General features: G+C 46.2%; 1 protein-coding gene across 2 annotated transcripts in view; it reads right to left on the bottom strand.

Annotated features, from left to right (window-relative positions):
* Window positions 1-422: 422 nt before the first annotated feature.
* LOC127389688 (gamma-aminobutyric acid receptor subunit beta-4) overlaps window positions 423-25,463 on the bottom strand; it is a 69,110-nt gene continuing 44,069 nt past the window's right edge. The window contains exons 4-9 of one of the 2 annotated variants that reach the window (XM_051630423.1): window positions 23,439-23,659; window positions 10,915-10,997; window positions 6,607-6,744; window positions 4,844-4,996; window positions 2,017-2,273; window positions 423-1,515 (exon numbers count right to left, since the gene is read on the bottom strand). In XM_051630423.1, the coding sequence (XP_051486383.1) occupies window positions 1,138-1,515; window positions 2,017-2,273; window positions 4,844-4,996; window positions 6,607-6,744; window positions 10,915-10,997; window positions 23,439-23,659 (1,230 nt within the window). In that variant the 3' untranslated portion in view covers window positions 423-1,137. The remainder of the gene's footprint in view (window positions 1,516-2,016; window positions 2,274-4,843; window positions 4,997-6,606; window positions 6,745-10,914; window positions 10,998-23,438; window positions 23,660-25,463) is intronic. The other variant, XM_051630424.1, reaches the window with a different exon arrangement.

The raw sequence follows: 25,463 nt of genomic DNA, 5'->3' as shown, positions 1-25,463 counted from the left end.
TCTGCTTCCCCAGCTCTGCCTCTGGAACACAAGATGGGAGTCTGATCTCCAACCATTCAAAGCTGCCACGAGCAAACAAACCCCTGCTATTCCCCCCAGAACACTGCCAGTTAAATGTCATCTGTGTTCTCTTCCTACAAAAAACATTACAAAACCCCCCTCCCCAGCACCCCTCCCCAGAAAACATGCTTGCACACGCACACACATGTATCTACATACATGTTCACATAGGCACACACAGATGTGCCCCACACACCCCCACATTCATACCAGGAAAAACAGCTTGCAAACTCCTGAAGGTGGAAAAAGGCAATTTGCAAATGTGCCTTTGTTTCTGATGAGCTCCCTCCTCCCCCATCCCATAACCCCACATTGCCCCTTCCCTCCCAAATAATTGCCCTGTCCTCCCCCTTTCCCAGCTCTTCCAAAATAAATATTTTTATTTGTTGGTTTAAAAGATTCTTTTAGGCTTGTAAGCAAGAGAGAGGGAGAGAGAAAAATGAAAGAGAAATCTCATAGCATGAGAATGGAGCCCCAGCATTTCATGAATCCATGAAAGAACAAACATGAAGGGGTTAAGAACAGTGACAGAAGACAGATCAAAAAATATATTGAGACTGAGAAGAGAAAGATGAAATTCAGTAGCGAAATGGAAGTGAAGATAGAGCATTAGTGAGCACAGCCAAAGATAACCTATCGCCCCATCAGTTTTTTACTCAATTTCTTTAAATATCCCTCCCCCCTTTTAAAAAAATTCTCTTTTTTTCTGTGTTTTTTTTTGGTGTTTTTTCTTTTTTTCTGTATTTTTCTTTTTTTTTTTCCTCTTTTTTTTTTTTTGTATGTGTTTGTTTGTTTTTTACAATGATTTAAGTCCTTCAGCAGGAAACCAAAATTGAGACAAACATCCCTCCCTGAAACCAGAGCCCCTCCCATACACCCTTCTCTCCCTTATTCCCCCCACACTCCGTGGTTCTACATGTGCTGAAAAGAGAAAAGTAAGCTTAGAAGAAATCTAATGACTCAAAGGAATAAATGGTAATGATAGTAAAGAGTAAAACCCAAACCCAAAAGACCACAACACTCCTGTGTTGTCATTGTCTGAGTGTCTGTCCCTATCTCTCTTGGAGGCTGCAGGCATCAATTTACATAGTACAACCAGTAAACAAGGTTGAAGAATCCAAAGGTGATTGGAAAAATGATTCGTGACCACTTGTCAATGGTGCTGACATCTGCCAGGTCTGGGATTTTGAGCTTCAGCTTCGATGACCGCCGGCGGAGGCGGCAGTTGGCACGGTTGCGGGCTGCAGCGTGGTGGGTCAGCGGGACATGGCGGTCCAGGGTTGGGTGGTGACCAAACCCATCCCGAGAGGCCAGCTGCTTGCGGAACTGGATTCCTGAACCTTCAAAGGACATGACAGAGTTTCGAGAGTCGCCAACGCTGCTCATCATGTCCGTGGCCAGCAGCTCGTTGTTCATCTCCAGAGTGCCGAGGAGGATGTTACCGTAAGGGTCAACCTAGAACAGGGAAGACAGAGAGAAAGGTACTGGGGATGTCCTGTGGGCAATGCGCACAGGGCAACCCCATCAAGGATGATTTTGAACTGTTGCCTGTGTAACAATGCTTCTGATTGGGTCATTTGTTAGCTCTGAACCTGGACTTCTGCATTTGAAAATGTTGTCCACTGATGCTGGGATAGAAGAACTAGCCGCACGTGCTCACAGCAAACACTTGAGCAGAGTAGTGTGATTCTGCAAACACCATGGGACCAAAAGCCACAGGGGTACATTTGGGTACACCTGCTCTGTGCAAGAGGATGGTCCTGATGAGACAGGCTTGAGGATGATGACAAAATGATCAAGGAGAAAAAATTCCCAGTAATCACCAGACAGGGGAACTGGAGCTCATCTCTCACGATGAGGAGAAAGGCTGCTCCACAGCTCACCCAAAACTGAATGAAGAGTGGTGAGTCCTGTCACACGGCGATTCTCCTGTCACAAGGAAAGAAGGGGACAAACCTGCTCTCTCACCCTCTTCTCTTCATAACGGTGGCGCTCGTTGTTGGCCTTGCTGATCCGTTCACTCTGTTTCTTTTGCTGCCGGGGGCCTCGCCCAAAGAATATGTAGTTGACAAAAGCATACTCCAGGAGGGCCAGGAACACGAAGACGAAGCAGCCCATGAGATAAACATCAATAGCCTTGACATAAGGGATCTTGGGGAGAGTCTCCCGCAGGTGGGTGTTGATGGTAGTCATTGTGAGTACCGTGGTGACCCCTGTAAGGAGAGGGTAGGTGCTCTGTTACTGAGGTGCAATGGTTTCCTGAAATGCCATTCTCAGCTTCCCCATCCCTCCTGCCAGCTGGACAACCTCAGGAAGGATGGGAGCAGTGCAACTGCAATGAAAATTGTCAGTATTCTAAGCCCAGCTGCCCAGGACAAATTACTGCAGACAATAAACCAGGTGACAACAATGGAAAAAAACATCAAAGCTGGGTATCATCAGGATGACAGGGATGAACATCCTCTGGATCTTCGTTCTTTAAGTCCTCCCTGATCCTCTCTCTTTTTCTCAAGATGGTAGGAAATACTCAGTTTTACTCTCAGTCTCTCAACATCATCTTCTCCCTTTTTCTTTACTGCATGAACTCATCAGGCTTCCCTGGGAGCTACTGAATGCCTCAGTATATTTTCCTTTAATTTATAATCTGCTGTCTCTTTCCAGTGCCATGAATAGGAGCAGGAGTGAAGAGGCTCCCTCTTCATGGGGCTCTATTTTTTTGTCCGCTTTATAGACCATCTACATCCTCGACCCCATCAATTCCCACCTTCCTCTCACCAGCTTTACCACTCACTACTTAAATTACCATCATACACACTCCTTCCATGGTTCTCACACCCCCGCTTTTTAGCCTTACTGGTATTTTCTGCATCTTAAACAAACATCTTTTGGTCTCACCGAACACCTTTTTTCCTCATCTACTCAGTCTCCAAAAACCTAGTGCACCATGATAAATCTTACTTTCAGTCCTCTTAGTTCATTTCTTCTCAGCCTCTTCCCCTCTCTGGACTGCCAGGTGGCCTCAGATCTGTCTCTTTGACAGTCTTCTGCCAGCTTCAAAAAGAGAGCAATGAGCCTTCATGCTTCTTTTGGGGGCAGTAACTTTTCCTCTTCAACCTAGTCTTCTTTTTCTGCTTCTCTAGCTCAGCTGTCTTGCTTTTCTTACTACTTTGCTGATTTCCTTTTCTTCTAGCATCCCTCCTCCTTCCCCTCCTCTCCGTGGTGGCAGCTGTTTTAATATCCATGACCCTAATTTGCTCGTCTGGTTTCAGCTCTTCCTCTACAGTGATGGTTCACAAACATGTCTGCACATCCTGGACATCTGATTGTCCTGTTTCCCCTTCATTCTTATCATGTCTTCAGTGTTATTCCTCATACAAGTTTTAAAAATCTAATAGTCTTCAATAAACAGAATTGTATGTATTTATATACACACAATATATTACATTGTCTATATTTAGACAATGTGTTTAGTCTAAATACACAGAAATCTGGGGCAAAGAAAGAGGGACTAGAATATTCTCCACTTCTCCATAAGAACTGGACAAATTGCAAGGGTCAGATAGAGAGTTGTCAGGAACAGTTTAGGGGGAGCTGCTCCAGATTTGATCTACAATGTTTTTCTTCTGCCTTCTGCTTTGAATCCAGATGTCAGCAGAAATTCAACAGCTGTGCATCTTATGTCCACCTTTCTGCTTGTACTTTCACTGTGCCAACAATGTCTGCCATAGTCTCTTTTTCTTCTCTCAACTACTCTTGTCAATGCCACTCTTTTAATTGACCATGTTCTTTTTGTCCCCTCCCTGTCTCCCACCTCCAGCCTCTCCAAGCACAAATAATGTATTTTACATCTTTTGACAAACCATTCCTCCTCTGAATCTTCTCAAACTCTGTCTTCTCCTAGAAGTAATTTAAGCCCCCAAACTTTTCTGCAAGACCCAGCCTCTACCTGTGCTCCATTGCCTCTGAACTTTCTATCACATCACACAGCCCTGTTCTCAAACACCAGCCATCTCCCCTTTCTCCTGTTCTTTCTTCAAAATCTTCATCTGCAATCCACCCCCACTTCCCTTCTATTGCCCAAAAGACCACATTCTGTTTTCCTCTTATAGGAAAATGTTTGTATTCAGGTGAGCATGTGCTTAAAAAGAACTTAGACTTTAACTACTGTACCATATTTACCTCGGTTATGAAGGTCTTCAGCTACAAAAATGCCTGTATTTGGCCTAAGTTGTCATGAAAATGTATCATATAACTTATTTTTTCATCTTTCAGCCATTCACACACCATTCTTACTACTCTTTGACCACCCACCTTCAGCATTTATCATCCAACTAACTGGTCCTGGAACACCTGTTGACCAAGAGGTGACCAGAATTCTCTTCAAGAAAACAAGTCCAAATCAGATTGAAGGAACTGGAGGGCTCACAGTGTGTCAGAGTTTCACATATCCGAGAAGCTGTGACCATTCATGCTTTTGTTATAACTTTGCACCCACAGAAATTTATGACAAGACTTCTACTGATTCACATAATACAGACTCAAGGTTGGGGAGTACTGATAGTTCTGAATGAAAAAAACAAACCCACAACCTAACTCTTTGGGCTGAAAATTTAAAGTCTGTTCTCAGAAAACATTTTCTTCATTTGTGACAACAGGTTTGATGGGCCCACGTGTCTTGCTTAGCTACTACCTTATTAAAACAGGTGTTTTCTTTCTAAGAGCTGTCCTAGCTGATGTCCCTCAAAAACTCACCTTCTCCAACATAAAATGACAAAGCACTTACCCAGTGCCACCCGTGCAGCAGAAGCATCATAATTGATCCAGAAGGAGACCCAGGACAGGATGGTGATGAGAATAGATGGCATGTAAGTCTGCAGGATGAAGTAACCAATGTTCCTCTTAATCCGGAAACTCAAGGATAAGCGCAGATATGACCCTGTCAATAAGAAATTCAAGGGAGGTGATGTTGGAGATGAGGGTAAGGCTGTATTTATGGCAAGAGCTTAGGTTAGGAATTGAAATTTTATTTGGAAAATGTTCTCAAGAGGCAGGGATAATGGGAAATTTGTCTTTTGTTCTTCATTTCATTTTGCAGACTCATCGTTTTTTGGAAGGGGGCTCTTCAGAGTCTGCCCAGTTGGCTCAGAACTAGCAAGGAAACTCTACATAAGTTATGTTACTGTATCAGACATCATGGGATAATGTCTGTTCAGTGCTGAAATTGCTATTATGGTATGTGCCAATTTGATCCAGGTTTACACAGGAGATTTCAACCCTATATCTGGATGCAGTGAGATGGTTTTCCAGTGTTTCAAGTGGTAACTTTTCCTCCAAACAGCAATGAAGATTTGAATCATATTTTCCCCCTGCTGTTCTAAAAATGGGTTATGGTCAGCCTGGGCAAATTCATATGCAAATAGAATACTGTGAGTTAATCTGTAGGCCTTTTGTTTTTTTCCAAGTTGTAAATTCCTCCTCATCTTCTAGAAAACCTAATGAGGATAGAGAGGACAATAAGTACTTTTAAAGTACATTCACTGGAGGAGGACAAAGCATGACCTCTCCCATTGCTGTGAAATAAAGTCCAAAAAGTCATTCCTCCTTCCTACCTCCATCCCTTAGGCAATGCAGCAGCCTGAAAAATGGGTGTAATCATGGTTTGGCAGCTAAAGCAACAAGAGAACAACAGTCTTTAATGATCAAGGGGGTAGACTGGGAAAAAGGAGGTTACATTCTCTCACCATTATGTGCCATTTGTGTAGCTTGAACACAATACTTCACCAGCCTTTTTTTGAAGGTCTTACCTATTTAGACTTCAAACTTCTTTTGGAGGAATACTGCATCCTGTTGTGGTCTCTAGATTACCACTGCAATGGTACCCTTCTCCCAGCATGCCCCCAAAGCACTGTTGTAACAACATCACCCTCTGCCACCACTGCTGATACAGACTCAGGATGTGATTTCATAGCATTTCAAAAATTGTCCTATTTAACAGGTGTGTGGCACACTGTTCTGGCAGTGAACTCCATGCCAGATCAAAATGAAGACAGCAACCAAAATCCAAGCCTCTCCAACTTTCCAACTGGCAGTATCTGAATCATCCAGGGTATTCTCTCCAATCTTTTTATTGCTGTGTGCAGATGGGTTTGCATCAATTCATAGGCCCCCTGCTTTTCAATGGATATATTCTTCTGCTTATTATTGCACCTGCATTAGCTTTGAGAGCCAGTTGCAAAGCATACAAAAATAAGGTAAAAGCTGAGAACGTTCTAAAGAGGTTCTGTTTTGAGCTCAGTTGGTGTTTTGACTAAGAAATGAAAACAACTGCAGAAAAAAAACAACACCCTGATCTTATAAGTCTCTCAGGAGAAGCAGCCAAAAGTGTGGTGGGCACAGAAGAAGCCTCTTTTCCAAAGGAACAGAATCTTAAGTTGAAGCCTAGATCCTAAGTTAGTGCCTCAGCATCTGAATCAGAGGAACAACTGCATTGATGTTGATCAGCAGAAGGTTTGCAAGTTCCATCACATCCCTTCAGCCGAGACTCACCGGTGGTGAAGACCACTTCCCTGCTGACGAGTCTCTGCTCAATAATAGTGAACTGAGGCAGTTCTAGCACCTCCATCCCCGTGACAGCAGAATCATTTCCTTGCCAGAAGAAGACAATGTCATCAACAGTGTAACCATCTGCAGAGATGAAGAAGCACAGAGAGAGAATTAAGCTGACAACGTGATCACTAAGGTGGTCTGGAAGAGGATCCAAAGGAAAGCCCACAGCATCAGACAGCAAGCTTAGCCCCTCTCTGCTGACTTTTCTTCTTCAGCTGAGCTTCGCAGTACAGTACCCAGGAAAAGAGGAAAAAAAATTAGTCAGAACTCCCACTTCTGGCTAGAATTCAGAGGAACAAGGTGAGAAGTGGCCTATCAAGCCTCGACTTGCACTACATAATCTCCATGACTGACAGGACAGGGGCTTTTGCATCAGAAGCCTCTGCCAACCACATCAAACACAGCATTTTGCATTTCAAAAACTGCCTCCTTTTACCAGAAGGGGGAGACCACACAATGCATTCTGCTGGGGACAAGGTAAACAGAGCATCTCAGTATTAAAAATTCCCAGAGAGAAAAAGATTTACATCGGTGGTTGAAAATAAATTTAAGCATCAGAGCATCTCCTGCTTCTAAGCACTTTCAGGCAAAATTTGGAGTCGGGAAGTGGACAGCTTCTCTGAGACTGGGGTCTGCTTTTACCAAGTGCTGGCTGAAAGGAGCAGTAGTGGGAGAAAAGATCCTTATGCTTCAGGGTAATGGATTTTTTAACTCAGCCAAGGGTACAGGCTCTTACTTTAACCCCGAAGTATACAAGCCAGTCAGGGTTGTACAAACTGGAAGTGGTGAGCAGCTCAAAGCCACAGTACCAGGAGAAAGACTCTCCAGATGCTCTGGACTCATGGGGAATGAGGGGAACGAAATCATGCAGCTCTTCTCCTAGTAGTGTGATGTTCACAACCCTGCCCATTGCCCTTGTGGGCCAGGACTCATCTCTTGACTTGAAAATTCAAAATCTTTGTGGCAAGCTGGGTTTTGAAGCTCTGTGGCTGTTGCTGCACAAGGGGTGGTCTCTTATTCTAAGTGCAGAGCCACATGGGAGTACCTGTGTGCAAAGAAACAGCAAGATATGCCCAGGCTTTGGTATGGCACGGTGCAAGGCTTCTTTAGAGCCTGTACTTCAACTACAGAAAGCTTTTATTCATGACCTGCACTGCAGCATGACAGCCTGCCCTGTCCACAAGCAGACAGTTGGCCAGCAATACCCAGCAAGGCTAACATCCACTAGGGAGAGCTGCCACCAAATCTAGCACCAGTGTATTAGTGGGATCAGGAGAATGAAGAGCTGTTCATTATACCATAGAGGGAAAAATGCTTCTTTCTAGCCTTAGGGTCCAAGGGTTACCCCAGATCAGAGCTGAACCCTTGAGAATAGTTGTCATCCTGCAGCTCCTGAGAGGACAAAGGGCTAAGCAACCTATCTCATAACTGACCCTGCTTTGAACTGGGGCTAAACTTAAAGGCACCCTGGGGTCTCTTCCCAAACTGAATTATTTGATGACTGTGTAGTCTTCGAGCCCACTTCATGCGCTCTCAGTCATTCCTGTGCTTATTCACGGGTGCTAAAAACTAATAACAATCTTCCAAATGTCATGCCAGATCTGCTTCTGGTGTAAATCACCTAAGCCAGGGCTCCACCTCCTTCCCTATTGCATGCTCCTGCTCTCATGGCAGTAAGTGATACAGTGCTCACACCCACGAGCCCACAGAGATTCAGGATCTTTAGGTTATCATCTCATCTGCTGCAGACATTGTGGTATCACAGGCTGTTGCACTGACTTGAGTACCCTGGCTGCGAGCACAGGAACCGGTATTTGCATCTGGCTGCAGCATCTCTCCTGGAGCACCAAGTGTGAAAAGCAGCAAGAAACAGCCAAGTCCCCCACTCCTCCCAGTCATTGATTTCAGCAGCTCAAACGCTCTCACAGCTAAAAACATCATGTGCAATTTTACATTTTAATTCATCTGGCTCAGACTCTTAGACTCTCTGGTGGTTGTTCTGAATTTTTTGAGGAGGCTACCAAGCCCTTTCCACCCAGCACTCCCCCTCTGCAGAGGAGCACCTAGCCTGTAAACAAGTCACCTCTCCACCTCCTTTGCAGTAAACAAACCAGACTGAGCTATCTAGGTTTCTCACTGCAAAACATCTGCTTTAGCAATTGAACCACTTTTCAGCATCTTTTCCCAACCTCCTCTGATTTCTCAACTTTCTTTTTCAATTTTGGAACCCAAATAGAGGCAGAGCAGCCCCTTTCCCTGTCTCACCAGCATTCCCTGCTCTGACTCACAGCTCCCCTGGTTTATATAACCAAGGTTTGATCCAGCTCTCTGCCAGAGCTCTACTATGAAGCCTCCAGCAGCAGTGCTCAGGGGTGCTGCCCATCGTATGCCCCAGCTGATACCCACAGGTCCAAGCTCCTCAGCCTGGCAGCCCTGCCTGGGCTCCCGCACCCAGGCACAAACCTCCACATTTAGCTGTGTTCAAATGCATTCTGGATGGATTCAAATTGGGAAGTATTCAAATGTGCAGCCAGCAAGCCACGCAGACTGCTATCTTCATCATCCACAAATTTAACAACAGTGACTTCACATTTACTTCCTGATTGGCAATGAAGATGTCACAGCAACTAATTTTAGGAGACCTCGCAGTTAACTAACTCTACTCCCTTATTCAATGACTTGCTGGTATTGGGCACCAATATTTTTTTTTTTTTTTAAACTATGACATTATGCAAGATGAAATCAAACATTATTTTTGGGAAGCCATTTTCTAAAGTGATTCTACAGGGAAAGGTTGTTCGGTCTAAAAATAAATGTTTCACTTTGATTTCCAGCTTTAAAAAGAAAACCAAATTTCCATTTTACCTTTAAAAAGTAAAAGAACTTTCACAAAGACAAGTCATTTCAAACTGAAATATCATAAACTATTGATAAGACATCTTAAAACGTCAGATTAACAACCTGTTTGCTGCCTGCCTCATCAGGTTTTTGCTGAATCCTGGCACACAACTAAGCAGGGGTATGTGCAATGAGGACTATTTTTGTGTTGGAGGGATGGGATCAACAGGCAGTGCCAGCCACTGGCTTAGCTCCTGCAGGTACATGCATCCAGCTGCTGTGGAGAAGGAAAACCCAGCTGCCCACTGCTACAAACCCAGCACCTCTCCGCCACAAAAGGGCTATTTGGGTGGTTTGTTTTAGAGTTTTTAAAATAGACTTTGTTTTTTAAGTCAACCATGAAAGGACTGTTATTCCAGAGTTGTATGGACTTGGAAGCAAACAAAATGGAGCCCTGGGGATTTCAAATGTGCAAGTGTTTGAAAGACAAAAGCTCTGAGGAAGGGGAACAATTGAATCTTTTCATCTCTGCGTGGATCTTAGAAATATTGTAAGGAAACGCAGCTTCAACTAACAAATTGGCTTGACATGTCCCATTAAGAACAAAATTGCAACATGGGGAACTGTGGGTAATTCTCTGCCTTCTGTTTTCTTGGTTGTACCGTAAACTATTCTCAAAATGCTAAGGAGTGCCAGAAATGACATGTCATTAGTGCCTCCAGCAGGACCTCATTTACATCCCATTACCTGCCACGCCAAGCACCGCGATGGCCGCGCATCCCGAGCAACCTGAGCAGCCAGTGGGAAGGGGGCTCCCAGGTGCAGACAGGGCTCGGTGCCTTCCAACCATGGATGCTGTGGGACCTCTTTATGAAAAAAGCAACTCTCTGATAATCACCACTGAAGCTGCATCATCACTACCCTGAGATCTGCTGCTCTGGACCGCTCCTGTGGGGATGCTGCGGTGCATTTTTATGAGGGGGAGCTGGACCTCCTCTGCCAGCACAATCAGGAGGGGTTTCCATAGGAGTCAAGGGAAGATCCAGCTGGAGAAGGACTGTGCGAGGACTTGGGTCCTACCTCCCACATAGAGCAGGGCCAGCCATGACCGAGGGCAGGTTGCCAGGGCTTTCTTGGGACTAAGGGAGGCTTCCATTGTCCTCCTGAGGGTGAGAGTGAATTTAATACCTAGCCTGTTGCTAGAGCTCCATTTTCCTGGGCATTTCACCCACGAGGTCCCCTCAGGATGGAGTCTGGATGAGGGAGCCCGGTCCTGCCCCAGGGGACATCCTCCAGGAGAGGTGGCCCATAACACCCCTGGGAGGCATCCCATGAGCAGGAAGCTGTGGCTGGGGCAGGTGACACCGGGTGACACCGTGTGGCAGAGCGCGGGGCGCGAGGGATACGCACAGCTCTCGATCTCCAGCGTGCAGTTCTGTTGGTCCAGGGGGTACCTCCTCAGGTCCATCATGCAAGCAGCTGTGGTGGTGATCCTGAAAAGAGAAGGGAGGGGAAAAAATAAATAAATCACTTGTGTGCTTTTTCTTAAAAAAAGAAAAAAAAAAAAAAAGACAAAAAAAAAAAAGGAGAAATGGAAGGGAGACGTGAAAGTCAAGCAGCAGCATTTGGGGCCGCTGTTTCCCTGGAAACCAGGGAGATCCATGGTGAGAGGTGTGCAGGGTGGAGGGCTGGATGCAGCTCACCCTCCGCTGCATGGCTTAAACCTTCGTGACTCACATCAGCAAGACAGTATCTCTATTAGTGGGGTGGGGAGGGATTTGTATTCCTCCTCTGTCTCTCCCTTGAGAGAGACAAAGAAAGGAGGAGTGGGCAGAGCTACAGCCAGCCGGGAAGGGGAGAGGCAAGTCAGTCTGTAAGAGGGAGACAGCCAACATGTGTCCATAAAATAGAAGATGCATTGATTAAATCAACCAGCAATGACCTATGGAGAATATCTGATCACATTATCACCCCCCATTCCTCCTGAGTTACCCCAATCATTCTTCTTGCAGCCCCACACCCATGCCCCCTCCATCATACCCACTTTGGAATTGCCAAATCCAAAAGTCCAGACCCCACCAATGGGGCCCTTCTGCTCCTATGGGTTCATAGCTCTGGTAACAGACTCACTCTTGTGCAACCAACTGAATGATCAAGATTCATGAAAGACACATGGGGAACTGTGTGCACCCTCTGAAAAATAAATACAGGGAGAGAATGAGTGTCAGTGTTGCTTTGGGGGTGTCAGAGCACAGAGTGGGGGCAGAGCAGCATGGTGCCCACAGTGTATGATACATGTATATGAGGAAGCATTACATTCTGGGATGGGGAATTTTGGGGTGTGAGAGATGAAGGAAGAGGGCACGAAGCAGGGACAGAGCAAATCAACAGCCTGGCAGCGCTGCCCTGGAGTCATCAGGCTGCCCGCCCCTGTTTCTCAAATATATTGCTCCCCTCAACCTTCAATGCAGTTTTCTTCCTGTGCAATGTATTTGTGCAGAGTGCTGAAGAGGGGGGAGAGATTGGTGCATTCCCCCCCTCTTTTTTTCAATTAACCATCTGGAAGGCATTAATCAAGCTACACATTTTTTACTATGTAGGCATAACCAGTGAACTGTTAACGAGAAAGCTTTATCTTCTGAGCCCTGTGGCTGGGGAGAGAGAAAAGAGAAGAAAAAAAAAAAAAAAGAAAAACAAGAAAGCAGAGAGGATGAGAAGGCTAACCAGCAAAAAAAGGAAAAACATCAATGAAAGAAAAAGACATGAGAAAGGGGGAGAGGATGGGTGAAGCTGGACAGAAAATTGGAGAGGGGGGGGAGAAGGAGGGAGTTAAGCACCTGCAGGAGAGGGTGCCCCAGTGGGGGTGTCGGGGCGGGGGCTGTGGCTTGGCAGGCAAGCAGCCCTGCAGAGCTGCTGGCTCTTTAAGAAATCTCGTGTGCTAAATTTATCTCTCTGCTGTCTGTGAAGACTGTTTGTAGGAGATGAAGCCTTGAGGAGAGCCTTTGCCACTGCCTGCTGTGCTATAAATAGATCTGAAGAGACGGAGGGAATTTATATATATCCTCACTGGGTCTAGATACAACATTGCTACTGCCCTCTCTCTGAGCAAGGGGGCCAAGTGAGCTCTTAACCCTTTTATCTGCAATGCTGTTGGGGTGGAGGAGAAAGCTCAGCTGGTGAGAAGGATAACAGGACAGGAGTCACTCAAAAATTATCACCGTGGCTTTGGGATTGCATGTATTGTTTTACAGTCTCCCAGTTCAATATCTCTAGGGGGGCGGCTGGAAATGCAACGCCTCTCCCACCCTAATCCACCTGGATCAGGGAAGCTGGGCACAGGGAGACTAAGGTGAAAGAGCAGATTCGAAGCATACCTGGGAGGAGCTGCACCTTGCCAGGAAAGCCCCAAGTGGCAGGTGCAGAGTCCATCCTGGCCAGACACTGAGACCAAAGAGTCACAAAGGACTATGACTCATCTCCCTGCGCCACACACGGAAGATACTGTATATATTACACCTCATCCATGGGAAACAGCAGCTTTTTCTGAAGTGTGAGATGCAAAAATGTATTAAATGAAAATTTTCCACCTCATTTGTGGGACCCTGAGGGCTAAAACCTTTCCACAGCATCCATCCCATAATTGCAGCCTGGCTGGCCAACTTGGCCACATAAAGGACAACCAGGGGAAGCTTTTTCTGGTTAGAGAGGGACCCTCTTGCCTCTCAGCAGAACTTGCTTGTCACCTGCAGTGCTGGCTGGAAATGCAGAGCACGACACAGTGAGCTATGGCTCCACACTCCATGCGCCAAATCCTGCTCAGACTAATAGCCAGCATAAATCCAGAGCCACTCCAATAATTTTTGCAAGATCACACCAATTTATATCAGCAGAGATTTACATCAGGGCAGAATTCAGCCTTCATGATTCAAAAAGAAGAGCACCTCAGGACAGCTAGGACAGAAAGGAGGAAAATGAGATTAAGAGGGTCTCTTTCCTCAAAAGTCAGATCATTTCTCTTTCCTTCCAATTAAAGGGCAGGTGTATCTACACCTAGAGTTCAGAGCTACCCCAAATGGTTGCAGGTCCCAAGCTCCTGGTACCCATGTAATGCTGCTTGGGCAAGTGAGAATTTGGACCACGTAGGATGAAGGATTTGTTCTGTCTTCAGAGCAGAGGTAGCACAACTGCACAGGGCTGTCCTGGGCTGTGGCCACCTGCTTGTCTGGAGCATTTCAGCTGTGGTGCTGTACCCACAGTGACGTGCACCCAGCAAGCCCAGGGACACCAGCACTATAGGACAACCTGGATGGAGGGCTCCTGCAGAACAGGAGAGATGTGAAGGGTGGCTGGTCTGAGGCCACAGGACCAACCTCTGCCTCATGCTTTAATGAGAATAAAAGTACTACCTTGATATGCTCTGGGCTGTTGTGTGAAGAGATGTGTTTGCTTGGCACATAGAAGACAGCATAGGGAGGAGTGGATGGAGATATATGCGGTGGGGACTGACACTAAGGAACTCTTGGGTGTCTCAAACAGGCAATAAAGGTGGTAGGAAAGTAAGAGGTGGAAAAATGAGGAGATGATGAAAAAATGATGACAGCATGAGCACTGATGGGGGAGTCAGGAGTGGAGATGAGAGACAGGAGAGGAGATAGTGCAGGACAAGAGGCCACTGGGGTAATGGAACAGAGGAGACGGATCAGGGGAAGCAAAAGGTAAAGCAGCCTAGGGAAGAAGAGCTGAAGAACAAGAGGTTAAAAGATAGAAAGCAGAGGAGGAGTGGATTCTCACTCTGTGAAAACACAGATGAGGAGACAGAGAACAAACCACTGCCTGTAAACAGCTCCAGACAGAGCTCTGCCTCCAGGAGACACAAGCAAAGTGAAAGGAGGCAGGGAGTGTGGGGCCGGAGGGGCCGCTGGGGAAGGATGGATGCCACCTTCCCCGGGGCCTCAGCAAGAGGTGCTGGCTCCCAGCCAGGCTGCGTCTTCTCCTTCCCGCTCCTCCTCTCCCCACTTCCCTCCCCTTTTAAATTCTAAAATGTGTGTGGTGTGAAGTTTCATCTGCTTTGACAGCAACACCCAGAGCCACTGGCTGTCTGAGGGGACAGGCTTGCCTGTGCTCTGCACAAGGAGCTCAGTGAACTACACCTGCTGCCTCCAGCTGACGAGCCTGGCCACCATCACCACCCTCTGTTTCCAGCTTCCCTTTTCTCCTTCAATCTCTGCCCAACCCACAGGCCTCTGGGTCAGTCCCCTCACATGTCACAACCTTTATACTTCCTTTCCCACAAAGATGACATTCATGCCCTTGCCCTAATAATTTCTCCTGAGGTCTGTAGGCAGTTGTGCTATCAAGCAGCCAAGTCCTCACTGCCCTGCAACTCTGCTGCACAGCTGACAGATGGACACAGTTCATCTGGGGGGAGACAAGGCTGTGGAGAAACCACCGTACATCACAAAAAAAACCCCAAAAAACACAAAAAAGGAAAAAAGGGAAAAGCATTCATGAGATGTTGAGCAGCTCTGGCAGACTGTTGGCTGATGGAGATCCCCCTTCTCTGCCAGCACACAGTGGATCCACACAGAAGCCAAAGTAGCGTGGATACCTCGCTCTGGTGGTATCCCAGGAGAGGTAGAGAGCATCTCTAGAAAAGCAGACATGAAAACCTAAGTGACACAGGGTGAGTGCTAGGTCTCTGTGACAATGAGGATAGCTCTGCCCACCTGAAGCTTGTATTGACATAGCAGGTGCTGGCACAGAAAGGGTAATGCAACCTTACCCTGCTGTCCCTCTGCAGCTGCCTGCTCTGCACACTGAACTGAGCAGCAGCAAACAACTGTCCCACCACAGCTGCAGCTCAAAAGTGAATGCTCAAGTTTCTGCAAACTGTCAGTCCTCCACAAATATTTCAGTTCTCTGACATAAACACCACCACCCATTTCATTCCCCTTCTGATCCTCCTCATCACTGTTTACTTATTAATGGCTTCCTCTGTCTTATTTAGAATGATTATATAAGTTCACAGACACAGAGCAGCACAGAGCCCCAACCTGCTATTAAAACCTGCCATGGTTGAATGTCTTCATCTCCTTCTGGTCCTGTTGCTGGCTGCCTCCAAGGTAGAGGCCCTTTCAGCTCCTGCTCCAGGCAGATTTCACTCTGTCAAACTTCAGCTCTGAAAGTCTGCAGCTTCCCATTCATCCTCTAGACCATCTCCATAGTGTTGGAAGAAACAAATGCACCAGCTACAAGTATAAGGGGCAAAAAATTATTTCCCCCAAATATCATCTGAATTCAAAAGGAGCAGATCCAGACTCTCTAATAAAGACTGGGTGGGAGAGAGAAGACTATTATTACCTTTAAGGAGTTTCTAAAGCAAGTGAGGTCCCTTTCTCCTCAAGCTCACCCTTACAAAATAAAATTACTGCACTGTTTGCATCATAGCTGTGTCTATACCAGAAAGCTAAACATGCCTGGCACTGGTTTCTGGGGCTGATGTTAATTGGTACAGAACAGCCTTTGTCTACATTGAAATTCCTACCCTCCAGAAAAGGGTCTGCCTGCATGCAAATGCCTAGTGAGAATGGTCACCAGCCTCTGCTGTGCTCTAGCTGGGAAATGCCGAAGAGACTGTTCATGAACACAAACCAAAACCAAGAGACAAACTGATTATGCAGGCCCCTTATGTCCAGTTTCTCAGAATGTTCCCCAATACCTTTAGCTTCAAAAGGATGCTGCCTAAAATTGACTACGCAAGAAAATAGCACAAATACCCTCATCATTGCCTTCCTAATAGAAGAGGAGATAGAACCAGCAGTTCAGGCATTTACCTTGTTTTTTCAGTTATGGATTAACTGTCATTATGCAGGGACTAACACACAGTAAACCAAATATTTTTTTTAAGTTGCACATGCAACTTTTTCTATTTCATTGCTCCCAAGAAAGTGAAGATAGTCCTGGCTCCCAAAGCTCAAAACAGTTTGCAAGAGAAGGGATGGAAGCAGCTTGGGTGTTATAGGATTTGTGCAAGCTTACCCCATGGGGCAAGTTAGACTTGTAAGGGAATTCTGGTGACTAAGAGGAGAGAGAGGCAAAAATATTGTTTTGCTGAACATGGGAAAAAAAACAAAATTGAATTTTACTCTGTGCATTCTCAAAGTCAGTCATAAAAACATGCTGGCAAATGTCACCTTCTGCCTGGCACTAAGCACAAACTTTGAAGGGCCTGCAGGGATTTATAAACCCGTGGTGAATTTTGCTATTCTTTTAACACAGCCTGATCTTTGCAAACTCCTGGAGGTCATGTTCAAGCCAAGAGCACGGCAAGGATATGGAATATTTTCCCCTCGCATTTGTTTGCCCAAAACTGACTCCATAAGCTTTGGCACAATCCTGCTAAGGTCACTCTGCTTCCAAAAGCATCTGTGCTTGCATTGGCATCCTTTGACAAATAAGTGTGCAATGCACTCAGGTGGAGAAGAAAAAAGCCAGACTCTTCTACACTAGTACTCAAGGTACCAGTCATCTAAATCAACCATTTTTCCACCCTGGAAGACTACAAAGCAGAATTGGCTTGGCTGCAAGGTTTTGCTTTTCTACCTCTTTATTCTATTCCAAATGTGCTGTGCATCTGGCAAGTTGTCAGCTGGCTTGGGGGACACGAGAGACCCAAGTGGAACATGTTTAACAGAGAATCTTTTGTTATGGCTCTTTCAGACAACAGTGACCTGCACTTAATGGATCAGGAGGTCCCTTCCTTCAACAGCATCGGGCTGGGATGAAGCTGAATTAATAAGCCAGTAACTCATGACTTAAACCTGTGAGATTTGGCAAATAGGGTCCAGGGATGGACTCAGACTGAAGGCTGGGGTAAGCTGGAAGACCAAGAGGTGCTACCAGGGTGAGACAGGGATTCAGGGCATGCAAGATGTTTCAGTGATGTGTGAAGAGACAGTGGGAATCAGCTGTTTATGGATACTCCTTGACTTCTATTTTTGCTAATTAACAAATCACTTATAGGAGATGTAGCACAGGCAACAATTCCAGCCAGACTCTGATGATACTTGCCTCTGTTCTTGCAAAATAAAGGATGGAGCAGCAGCTCTGGCTTGCTGCTTTATCTTGTTTAATTGAGCTCAAATTTCTTCCACAAATTCTAAGATTATTATGAAATTCCATACTACTAAACTGCCTTCCAGAGCTTCCAACTAAGTCTCTCATCCTAAACCTAGAAGGCAAGAATGCAGAAGGGGTTCTGTCCTTAACCTCAGCTGGGGAGCTGAGATCCTAATTAAATTCTCATTTCCTCACGCCCACCTAACGAGTTCTTCTCCCACGCCCACATCTTTGTGCTAAGGAGCTGGCTCAGAGCTCCTTGGTGGGAGCAGTACAAGGCTGCAGGACTAGCTCCAAGGGGCTGGAAGGATGGACAAAAGCCCAACTCTTTGCACCCAAGTTGCCAAGGAAAGATTTCTGTTGCCTTTGCCCAGTCTGCAGGCAGAGCTTCTAGAATCGGGGTAGAAACTGAATCATCTTTTATATGTCCAGAGAAACCTCTCTCAGGGAGGGAAGAGGAAGCAAAAATTGTCGTGGTTTTTTTTTTCTTTCTTTTTTCCTTCTGGCCTGTGTGATGGGAGAAAAAAATTGCTCAGTGGTCTCAATACAGAAAAAACTCCTCCGACTTAACTCATCAGGCCATCATCTCTGCAGAGAATCTAAGAACACCTATGGAATGAACAAGAACATGGCTGCCAACAGCAGGCTTCATGCGAGACAGGAGTAGGAGAAACCTTTCTACAAGCTAAAGAATCCAATAACCCCAGCCTAGGATCTGGGGAATGTAATACACACAACACTGGGTCATGATCAAGACACAGGTTGGAGATATGAAGAAGTCCCCAAGATGAGCTCCAGCAGAGCCCCAGCTGTGAGACGCAGGCAGGGCTGCCCTGGTGGCACCACAGAGCAGGGTGGCATGGGGGGCTCTGACAGTGTACCTGGTGTTGGATGAGTGAGCAGGTGGGATGCTTGATATAAAACTGCTAACCTGCTTTGCTTCCCTACACAAGGTGAGCTAGAAGTGGCCCTCTAGCTGCTGCCTCGCCCATGAACAAGGTCTGGTCTCTGAGCATTTCAGCAGTAGCTTGCTGCAATGCCAGGGCTGATGTCCTCCAGGAGCTGCTACTTTGCAGGGAGCAGCTGACGGATGGGAACTTACCCCTATGAAAAGCAGAAATTAAGTGCTGCTAATGCAGATACATCCAGCTTCTCTCAGTTTAAAACTGCAGATTTTCAGTTGTTTGAACTATGACAGTTCTTTCCCCCTTGCTTTAAGCACTGAACAGGTATTTACACTGATGAGGACAGCAGGGACCTGCTTCCTCAGGAGCGCACTGGGCTCAGAGCCCTGCTATTCCACCTTTGCATGCATCCAAACTGCCTCATCTCCAAAACACACCTCATTGCAGTGACTAGCATGGACAGGAATAAAAAAAACCCCACAAAACACATGCACACGCTCACCAACACTACCACCTTCGCAGGAGGAGATCCCTCATTCTCTCTGCACAGGATTTAGTCTCCGTCATCAAATTCCTCTGCAGCTTTTCAGTTGCTCAGTTTACATTGCCTGGGCTCCTTGCCAGCCAGGCAGTGCCTCTCACTTGCTGTCCACCCGGCTCCACGCCTGCTTCCCAGCATCCCAGCCCACCCACTCCCCCTGTGAGCTCAGGGATGCAGTCTGGGCTCCTCAAAGCACCTGTCTCCTTGGAATCCACTTTTGTCCCTAACTAGAATGAAATCAAACAGCTCCAAGATTTCCCCAAAGGAGGTTTTAAAGCTGGTTTCAAAAGGATTTCAAATTAGCATATGACAATTCCAGCATTGTGAGAGTCGTTTCTATTTTTAGATCTCTGAAAGGAGATAGCAAAATACTGGTGACATCAGCATTTGACAAGTGTCAACTTCTTTCATTACCAAATGAATGTTACATGCTCTAGAGAAGGAAATAAAAATCTCAGACCATAATGTGTAGCTTGTATGTGTGATAATGTAAAACTCATTGAATATTGTGTCAGGGATGGTCCAGAGAGTCTCTGGAGGTTGTGAGGCAGCCTTTGGTTGTTCTCTGTGCTACCTTCAAACATCAGTAGTGGTAGTAAAGTGGCCTGAAATAGTGAGGGGAATATTGACACAAGTGAAAAATTCTCTACAGAAAATTAAGAGTGAAACATCGTTCTCTGAAATGCTTTTTCATAAATGAAAAATTTCTCTCCAATTATTTGTTTAAAATTTGATGAACTGAATGCAATTTCTGAAAAAAAAAAAAAAGCCATGAAGAGGAAAAATATATTGAAGTCAGCCAGTGCTATCCAGCTCTTCCTCACTATTTTATCCATCCCCTCCACTACCCGGGAACTGATTGTTTTGTCTTTGTGGGTGGGTGGTTTAAGCCTCCCTTCACATTGCAGAATCTCCACATCGTTTTGTCACTTGCCCGCTGGCTGCCACAGGTGCCCAGCTCTCCTGTGCTTCACAGGCACTTCCAGTGCCTGCAAGGTGTTGGGGAGCCAGGCGAGTTCAGGCACCATCATGCCAGGTTACACCTCTTAAAAACACTGCCAGTTTGCATCCTCCTACCAGAGTCTTTTCAGAGACCAGAGTGCCCTCTGGGCTGGAGCAGGGCTCCAGGTCCCCATTTGGGATTTATGCCATCTGCTGACTGGTTGTGGAAGGGGTTAGGGAGCACCAGTCCCAACTCCAGCCCCTCAGCAGCCCAGCATCCCCTCCCCTTGCAGCCCACTGCTGTTTATGCGTTCCTTTTGTTGGAGACCTGGCAACCAGCTTTTAATCTGAGCCCTGTGTGAATTAATTTTGCAGCAAGCTTTTGTATCGAGCGCTTTCCTAAGATGTCGCTGTGTTGTATCTGGTGCCCTCCCTCCATCCACTAATTTGCTAATTCTACCAAAAACAAGCATATGCTTTTCTGACACACAGCTTTCACAGAGGAATGAAGTGGAGGAATAAAAGGCTTCATTTACTCCTGCAAACAAGTTATCTGAAGCCTGACCTTGTTCTCACTGAAGTCAGAAATAAAATACTCATTGTCTTCCATGTGAGCTAACTTGGACCTGAAGGTCTGACCCAGTGCTTGAGCCTGATCCTGCTGGTTACTTGAACACTTGCTGAAGATAGGGGCCTGCCAGGGTGTCATCCTCGCCAGCCTCTGACAGAGGCTGCTGAAATGAAAAATGACTGTTGTGCCACAAATAGAATGATTGAGTCACTTTGCTACAGGATCAGCTCAAAGGAGGGTGAAGTGACTGGTGAGAAGGTAGCGGGGAAAGAAGCAGAGCTGTGGCACCTTGCTCAGGGTAAAAAAACAACAGGCGAACAAAGGAAAGAAACAGAAGTTGCCTCCATTGGCCTTCTTCCATGGGAAGAACTCCATTTTATGAGTCCTTCTGAAAAACGCAGGATGAAACAAAAGCAGATTTCAGAATACAGGAAGGACCTGCATTTTTCCTCCTGTTGCAGGACAACCACGGGTGCACTTTTACAAAGATAAAGGGAACACAGGTGAATATTCAATAACTATTTATTTACTTGCTTACACCTGCTGTGCACCTGGCTTTATATATATTTTTAATAGCATCACAGTTATTTGCACCTGCAAAACTGCACCTAGCACTTCTGTTGTCAGCAAGATTGCAGGTGCAGTAGGCAGCACAGAAAGCAGCCCTAAAGAGAACATTGCCCATACCCCTACCAATAAAACTAGAGGGGCCCCAAACATCTAGAGCACCTGGCTTGCCCCCCAAAACCCCAGTGCTTTCAGGGTAGTAAAAGCCAGCCATCCTGACACAATTTGGGAACGGGAGCTGCAGTTACTCAGTGCTTCATTTTTGAAATTGCCATCTTCTCCAGGGGCAAGAGAGCAGCTTCCAGGAAAACCAGCCAAAAGTTAAAACAATGCAGGCTGCTCTTACTATGGCCCTGGAAATAACAGAAGCAAGCACCTGTCATTTTTTCTTTTTTTTTCCTGGATGGAATTTTCCTCATCTCACCCATTTACACAGGTCATGCGAGGGAGCCGAGGACCCTTCTCCATGATGCTGCCTGGTGGGAGGGGAAGGGAAGGGGCAGCTCAGGAGGTGCTTGTGCAGTGTCCCAGCCCCAGCCAGCTCGAGTGCAAACCTGCCTGTCACCTGTGCTGTAGGGTTCACACTGCTCCTTATTTGAGCTAAATGGCAGCTGATAAAAATACACTAGCATTTCTGCTTCTTTTGCAGTGCAGGTGTGTGCAAAGATTTCCCAACAGCCTGGGGGAGGCAGCTCTACACGCAGCTGGGCTGGCTCAGCAGCATGGAGCTCACCTTAACAAGCCTCTTTTCCCCCTCCTCCCCAACAGGCTGAATTTATGCTCCTACCTACCCCAAGCATCTTCTTGCCTTCACTCTTGTTTTAACACAATGAGGAGATCTGGGGCAGTGAGCTGTGGGAAGGCTGCCATCCTTCTGGTGGGTCAGTAAAGCTGGCTCTGGGCTCCCTGGCAGCATCAGCCAAATAACATCACTGGCCCAAGACAGAGAGATGAATGTACATGTCCTGGGAAGGGAGAGGCAGAGTCACATAGCCAGGCACTTGTGGCACCTTTTGCTGTGTCTGGGCCTTGAGCAAGAGGCATCCACTAATTGGAAGGGAAAAGCAGCACAGACATCACCCCTCGTACCACAGCCTGGCTTCTGACTGCTGCTCTTCTGGCTTTCCAGGGCTCTGCCATTGGGAAAGCACAGGGCACTGCCACCTTGCTGCCCTGGCAGGATAATGCCCTGGACATCCCTCTACTTTGCTATGCCTACACCCAGCCCTACCCCAAGAAAATAACCTAACTATTTAAGGAGGAGGAAATAATACTGTTAAAAAAATTATTAAAAGTCAGACTTTTCCATAAAACACAAAGCAGCAGAGGAGCTGATACTGCAAAAGGGAAGGGTGGGTGTTCCCTCTTTGAAGGACAAAGGTCTTTCCTCCCCCGTTGCTGCATTAGGACATAAGCCCAGAGCTGCCATTGCAACAATTTGTGAATATGGAGGCAGGTCTAAAAAGCCAGCTGTGAATTTCGGTAGTTGAAAAGGAAAAAGAAAAGCTCAAAGCAGACAAATACAGGGGTCTGAAAGTCACTGCCTAGATTTCACCTGCAGCATCCAAAACCCGCACTCATACCTATAGCTGCAAATTCCCCGTTTAGCCCTCTGTCCCCTCTGTTTAACTTTTTAACCTACTCTGGCATCTGCACATCTCCAGATAACACAGTAGGGCCAATCCTTGCCAACTCCACCACACACAAGCACAGCACTTTTGAAGGCTGTGGACTTGCCTATGTCAATTGATTTCAGACACCACACAAAAAGCCTCCTCACTGAGGCTTCGTCTACTAGATATCAACTTTTAAGCCTCAGTCTTCTGAATTGCACTGGTAAAGAGACATTTTTAACAGTACAAAAACATGTCACCAATCTCAAACTCAAAAATGACTAAGGCAATTTGACTCAAATACTACAGAAATTCAGCCTTAGATACACGAGTAACGAAGTCTCATCACCATAGGCCAAAGTAGCAGAAAATTAGAAGCAACTGGAAATGAGTGTTTCAAATGGAAGTGTTATGCAACGTGAATGACAGTGACCTGAAATGCTCAGAGCAGACTATTCCCATCTCCAACGTTTGTCTATAGCAGCACAGGAAAATTTGGAGGCCTGAAGGAAACAACCATTTCCAGCTTGGAGGAAGAGCAGATACTTAAAACTGTGCAACATGAAAGCATCTTTTAGGTCCTTGCCTTATAATAATATATTTGAAAAGGGGGAAGTTTAGATGACATGTCATTCTCAACTGCAACTGACAGAGATTAGACCAAACCTTAGACTTACCTCAGGCCGTACAGGACAGTCCCATCTGGATGGAGCCGAATCATGCGATTCTTCACTGTCACCCCATGCAGGAAGGACTTCTTGTCATTCAGGAAATAGGTGTCAGGCAGCCACAGCTGATCAGCCACTCGGTTGTCCAGGGTCAGGTTGAGAGGAAGGTCATTATATGCCAAGCGTTTGTCCCGCCAGCTCTGCTGGAAGTACATGGTGATGGTGTAGTCCTGGGAGAGAAACGTGCAAACGTCAACCTGGCTCCAGGGTAGGGGAATAACACAATCCATTCACTATTGCCACTGCTGAGACCTTTGGTGGGTCTCCAAATTCCTTGGCAGCGAAATGTCTGCATCTACCCCTCCACCAGCTATGGAGGACTGTGCTCTGTTCTGGGTAATGAGACAAGTCTGAGCTTTGTAGGAGACAATATCACATTACATGACTCCAGTCAAACACAACTGTACTCCACTCACGTTGCCCCAGTCTGATTAGAGTTTGGCTGCAAAACTAATAGTAGTTAGAACTATAATAGCACTAAAGGCTGTCAACCAACAGTGGGCTACACCATGCCAGAGATTCCAAGGATTGATTACCCAGTTAAGTCATGAAAACTATTTGGACACAACGCAGCCACACTCAGCCACTGCTTGTTACCACATGTGGTAAAAGCCAGTTTTATTTTGAGCAGAAACCCAGGAGATTCCAAGGGCTCATGGAGAATCTCACCTCTAGGCCAAGGCATCGAAGTCAGCCCAGGCCAGCCGTGACAAGCTATTAGCACTTCATTGTGATTCTCAGGAAGACACATATGTGGAGGAAGTCTGCAACCACTGGAGCATGATCAACTGGTAAAGGGACAGTTCCTTAACCATCCCCAGCTAGTACAATGCCATACAGATCTCCTGCTCCTCTCCTGTGCAACAGTAAAAAGCTGATGCTTAGAACTGCTGCTAAGAAAAGAATTTTACAGAAGGCAGAAGAGCTGTTTGGTGGTTCACAGCTGTAGCTCTGCAGAAACCATCCTAGCTGCTGAGCAGTAACAGCACATCCAGGGGAGATCCAGAGGCCCCAGATCAGGTGGTTTAGAGACACAGTATTGTGGCACCATACCAGAAAAACAACTATTTCTTATCAGGCAAATGAGTAGTACTGGAAGGTGTCTTGTATGCGTTGATGATAGAAAACATTCTCACAACAGGTGTTAAACAAGCCAGGAGCCAAGATTTTGGGGGGTAAATCAGCAAGCATTAAAATAACTAGATGCTGATTAGGAAGTGGGCACAAGTCTTGTTGACAGCAGCCTTACAGAAATCAGTGATTTTTCACAAGTCCTTAAATAAAAAGCATTTTTGCGAATGATGTAGAGCAGATGGGACCCAAGTCGCATTGTCCCTTCCCAAGCAGATACCTAGAGTGCCTCAGAAATCCTCTTGACCACACAGATTTGTACTACTGGCATTTCTGCTCTGCAAATTCCAGCTCTGTGCAAGGGGCTGGTGAGGACCTTGCTCATGCACCAACATCTGGGCTGAGCACAGAGGCATCCTGCCTGCCTGCCTTTTCCCACTGACTTCACTTGAAGCTAGGTTTGATTAGGACCTCTGGAAATAAGCTCAAGTAATGCCACACTATGAGCACACCAGCTTTCAGGTATCTAACTATGATTCAGAAATCTAGACCCACATGCCTATCTGAAAGATCACAGAGGAAATCTCTGGTGCAGACAGGATACAAAAGCTATCTCTGTCACTTTCTGTGTTATACTGAATAGAACAAAAACACAGTGACAGCTTTCTGGCCAAGAAAATGTTTTGCTTTCCTTTTTAAAGGGCTGCTAAACTCCTGTCTCAGAAACCTCACAGTCCATCTCTCAGGGGCACAAACATTTTTATTTTCGGTCAAGATCTTGCAAAGGAAAACGTTCCCCTGGGTATCCCTCCCAGAGTGTTTGGATCTGCACTGCAGTGAGAACACAGAGGAACAAAGTGCCTGAGATCTGGAGCCCCTTTACCCTCCTTGGTAACTGACTCT

Source organism: Apus apus, chromosome 12 (genome assembly GCF_020740795.1).
Source record: "Apus apus isolate bApuApu2 chromosome 12, bApuApu2.pri.cur, whole genome shotgun sequence".
NCBI classification, from domain to species: Eukaryota; Metazoa; Chordata; class Aves; order Apodiformes; family Apodidae; genus Apus; species Apus apus.
Note: the sequence above shows the minus strand (reverse complement) of the source record. Positions and strands in the feature narration are given on the sequence as shown.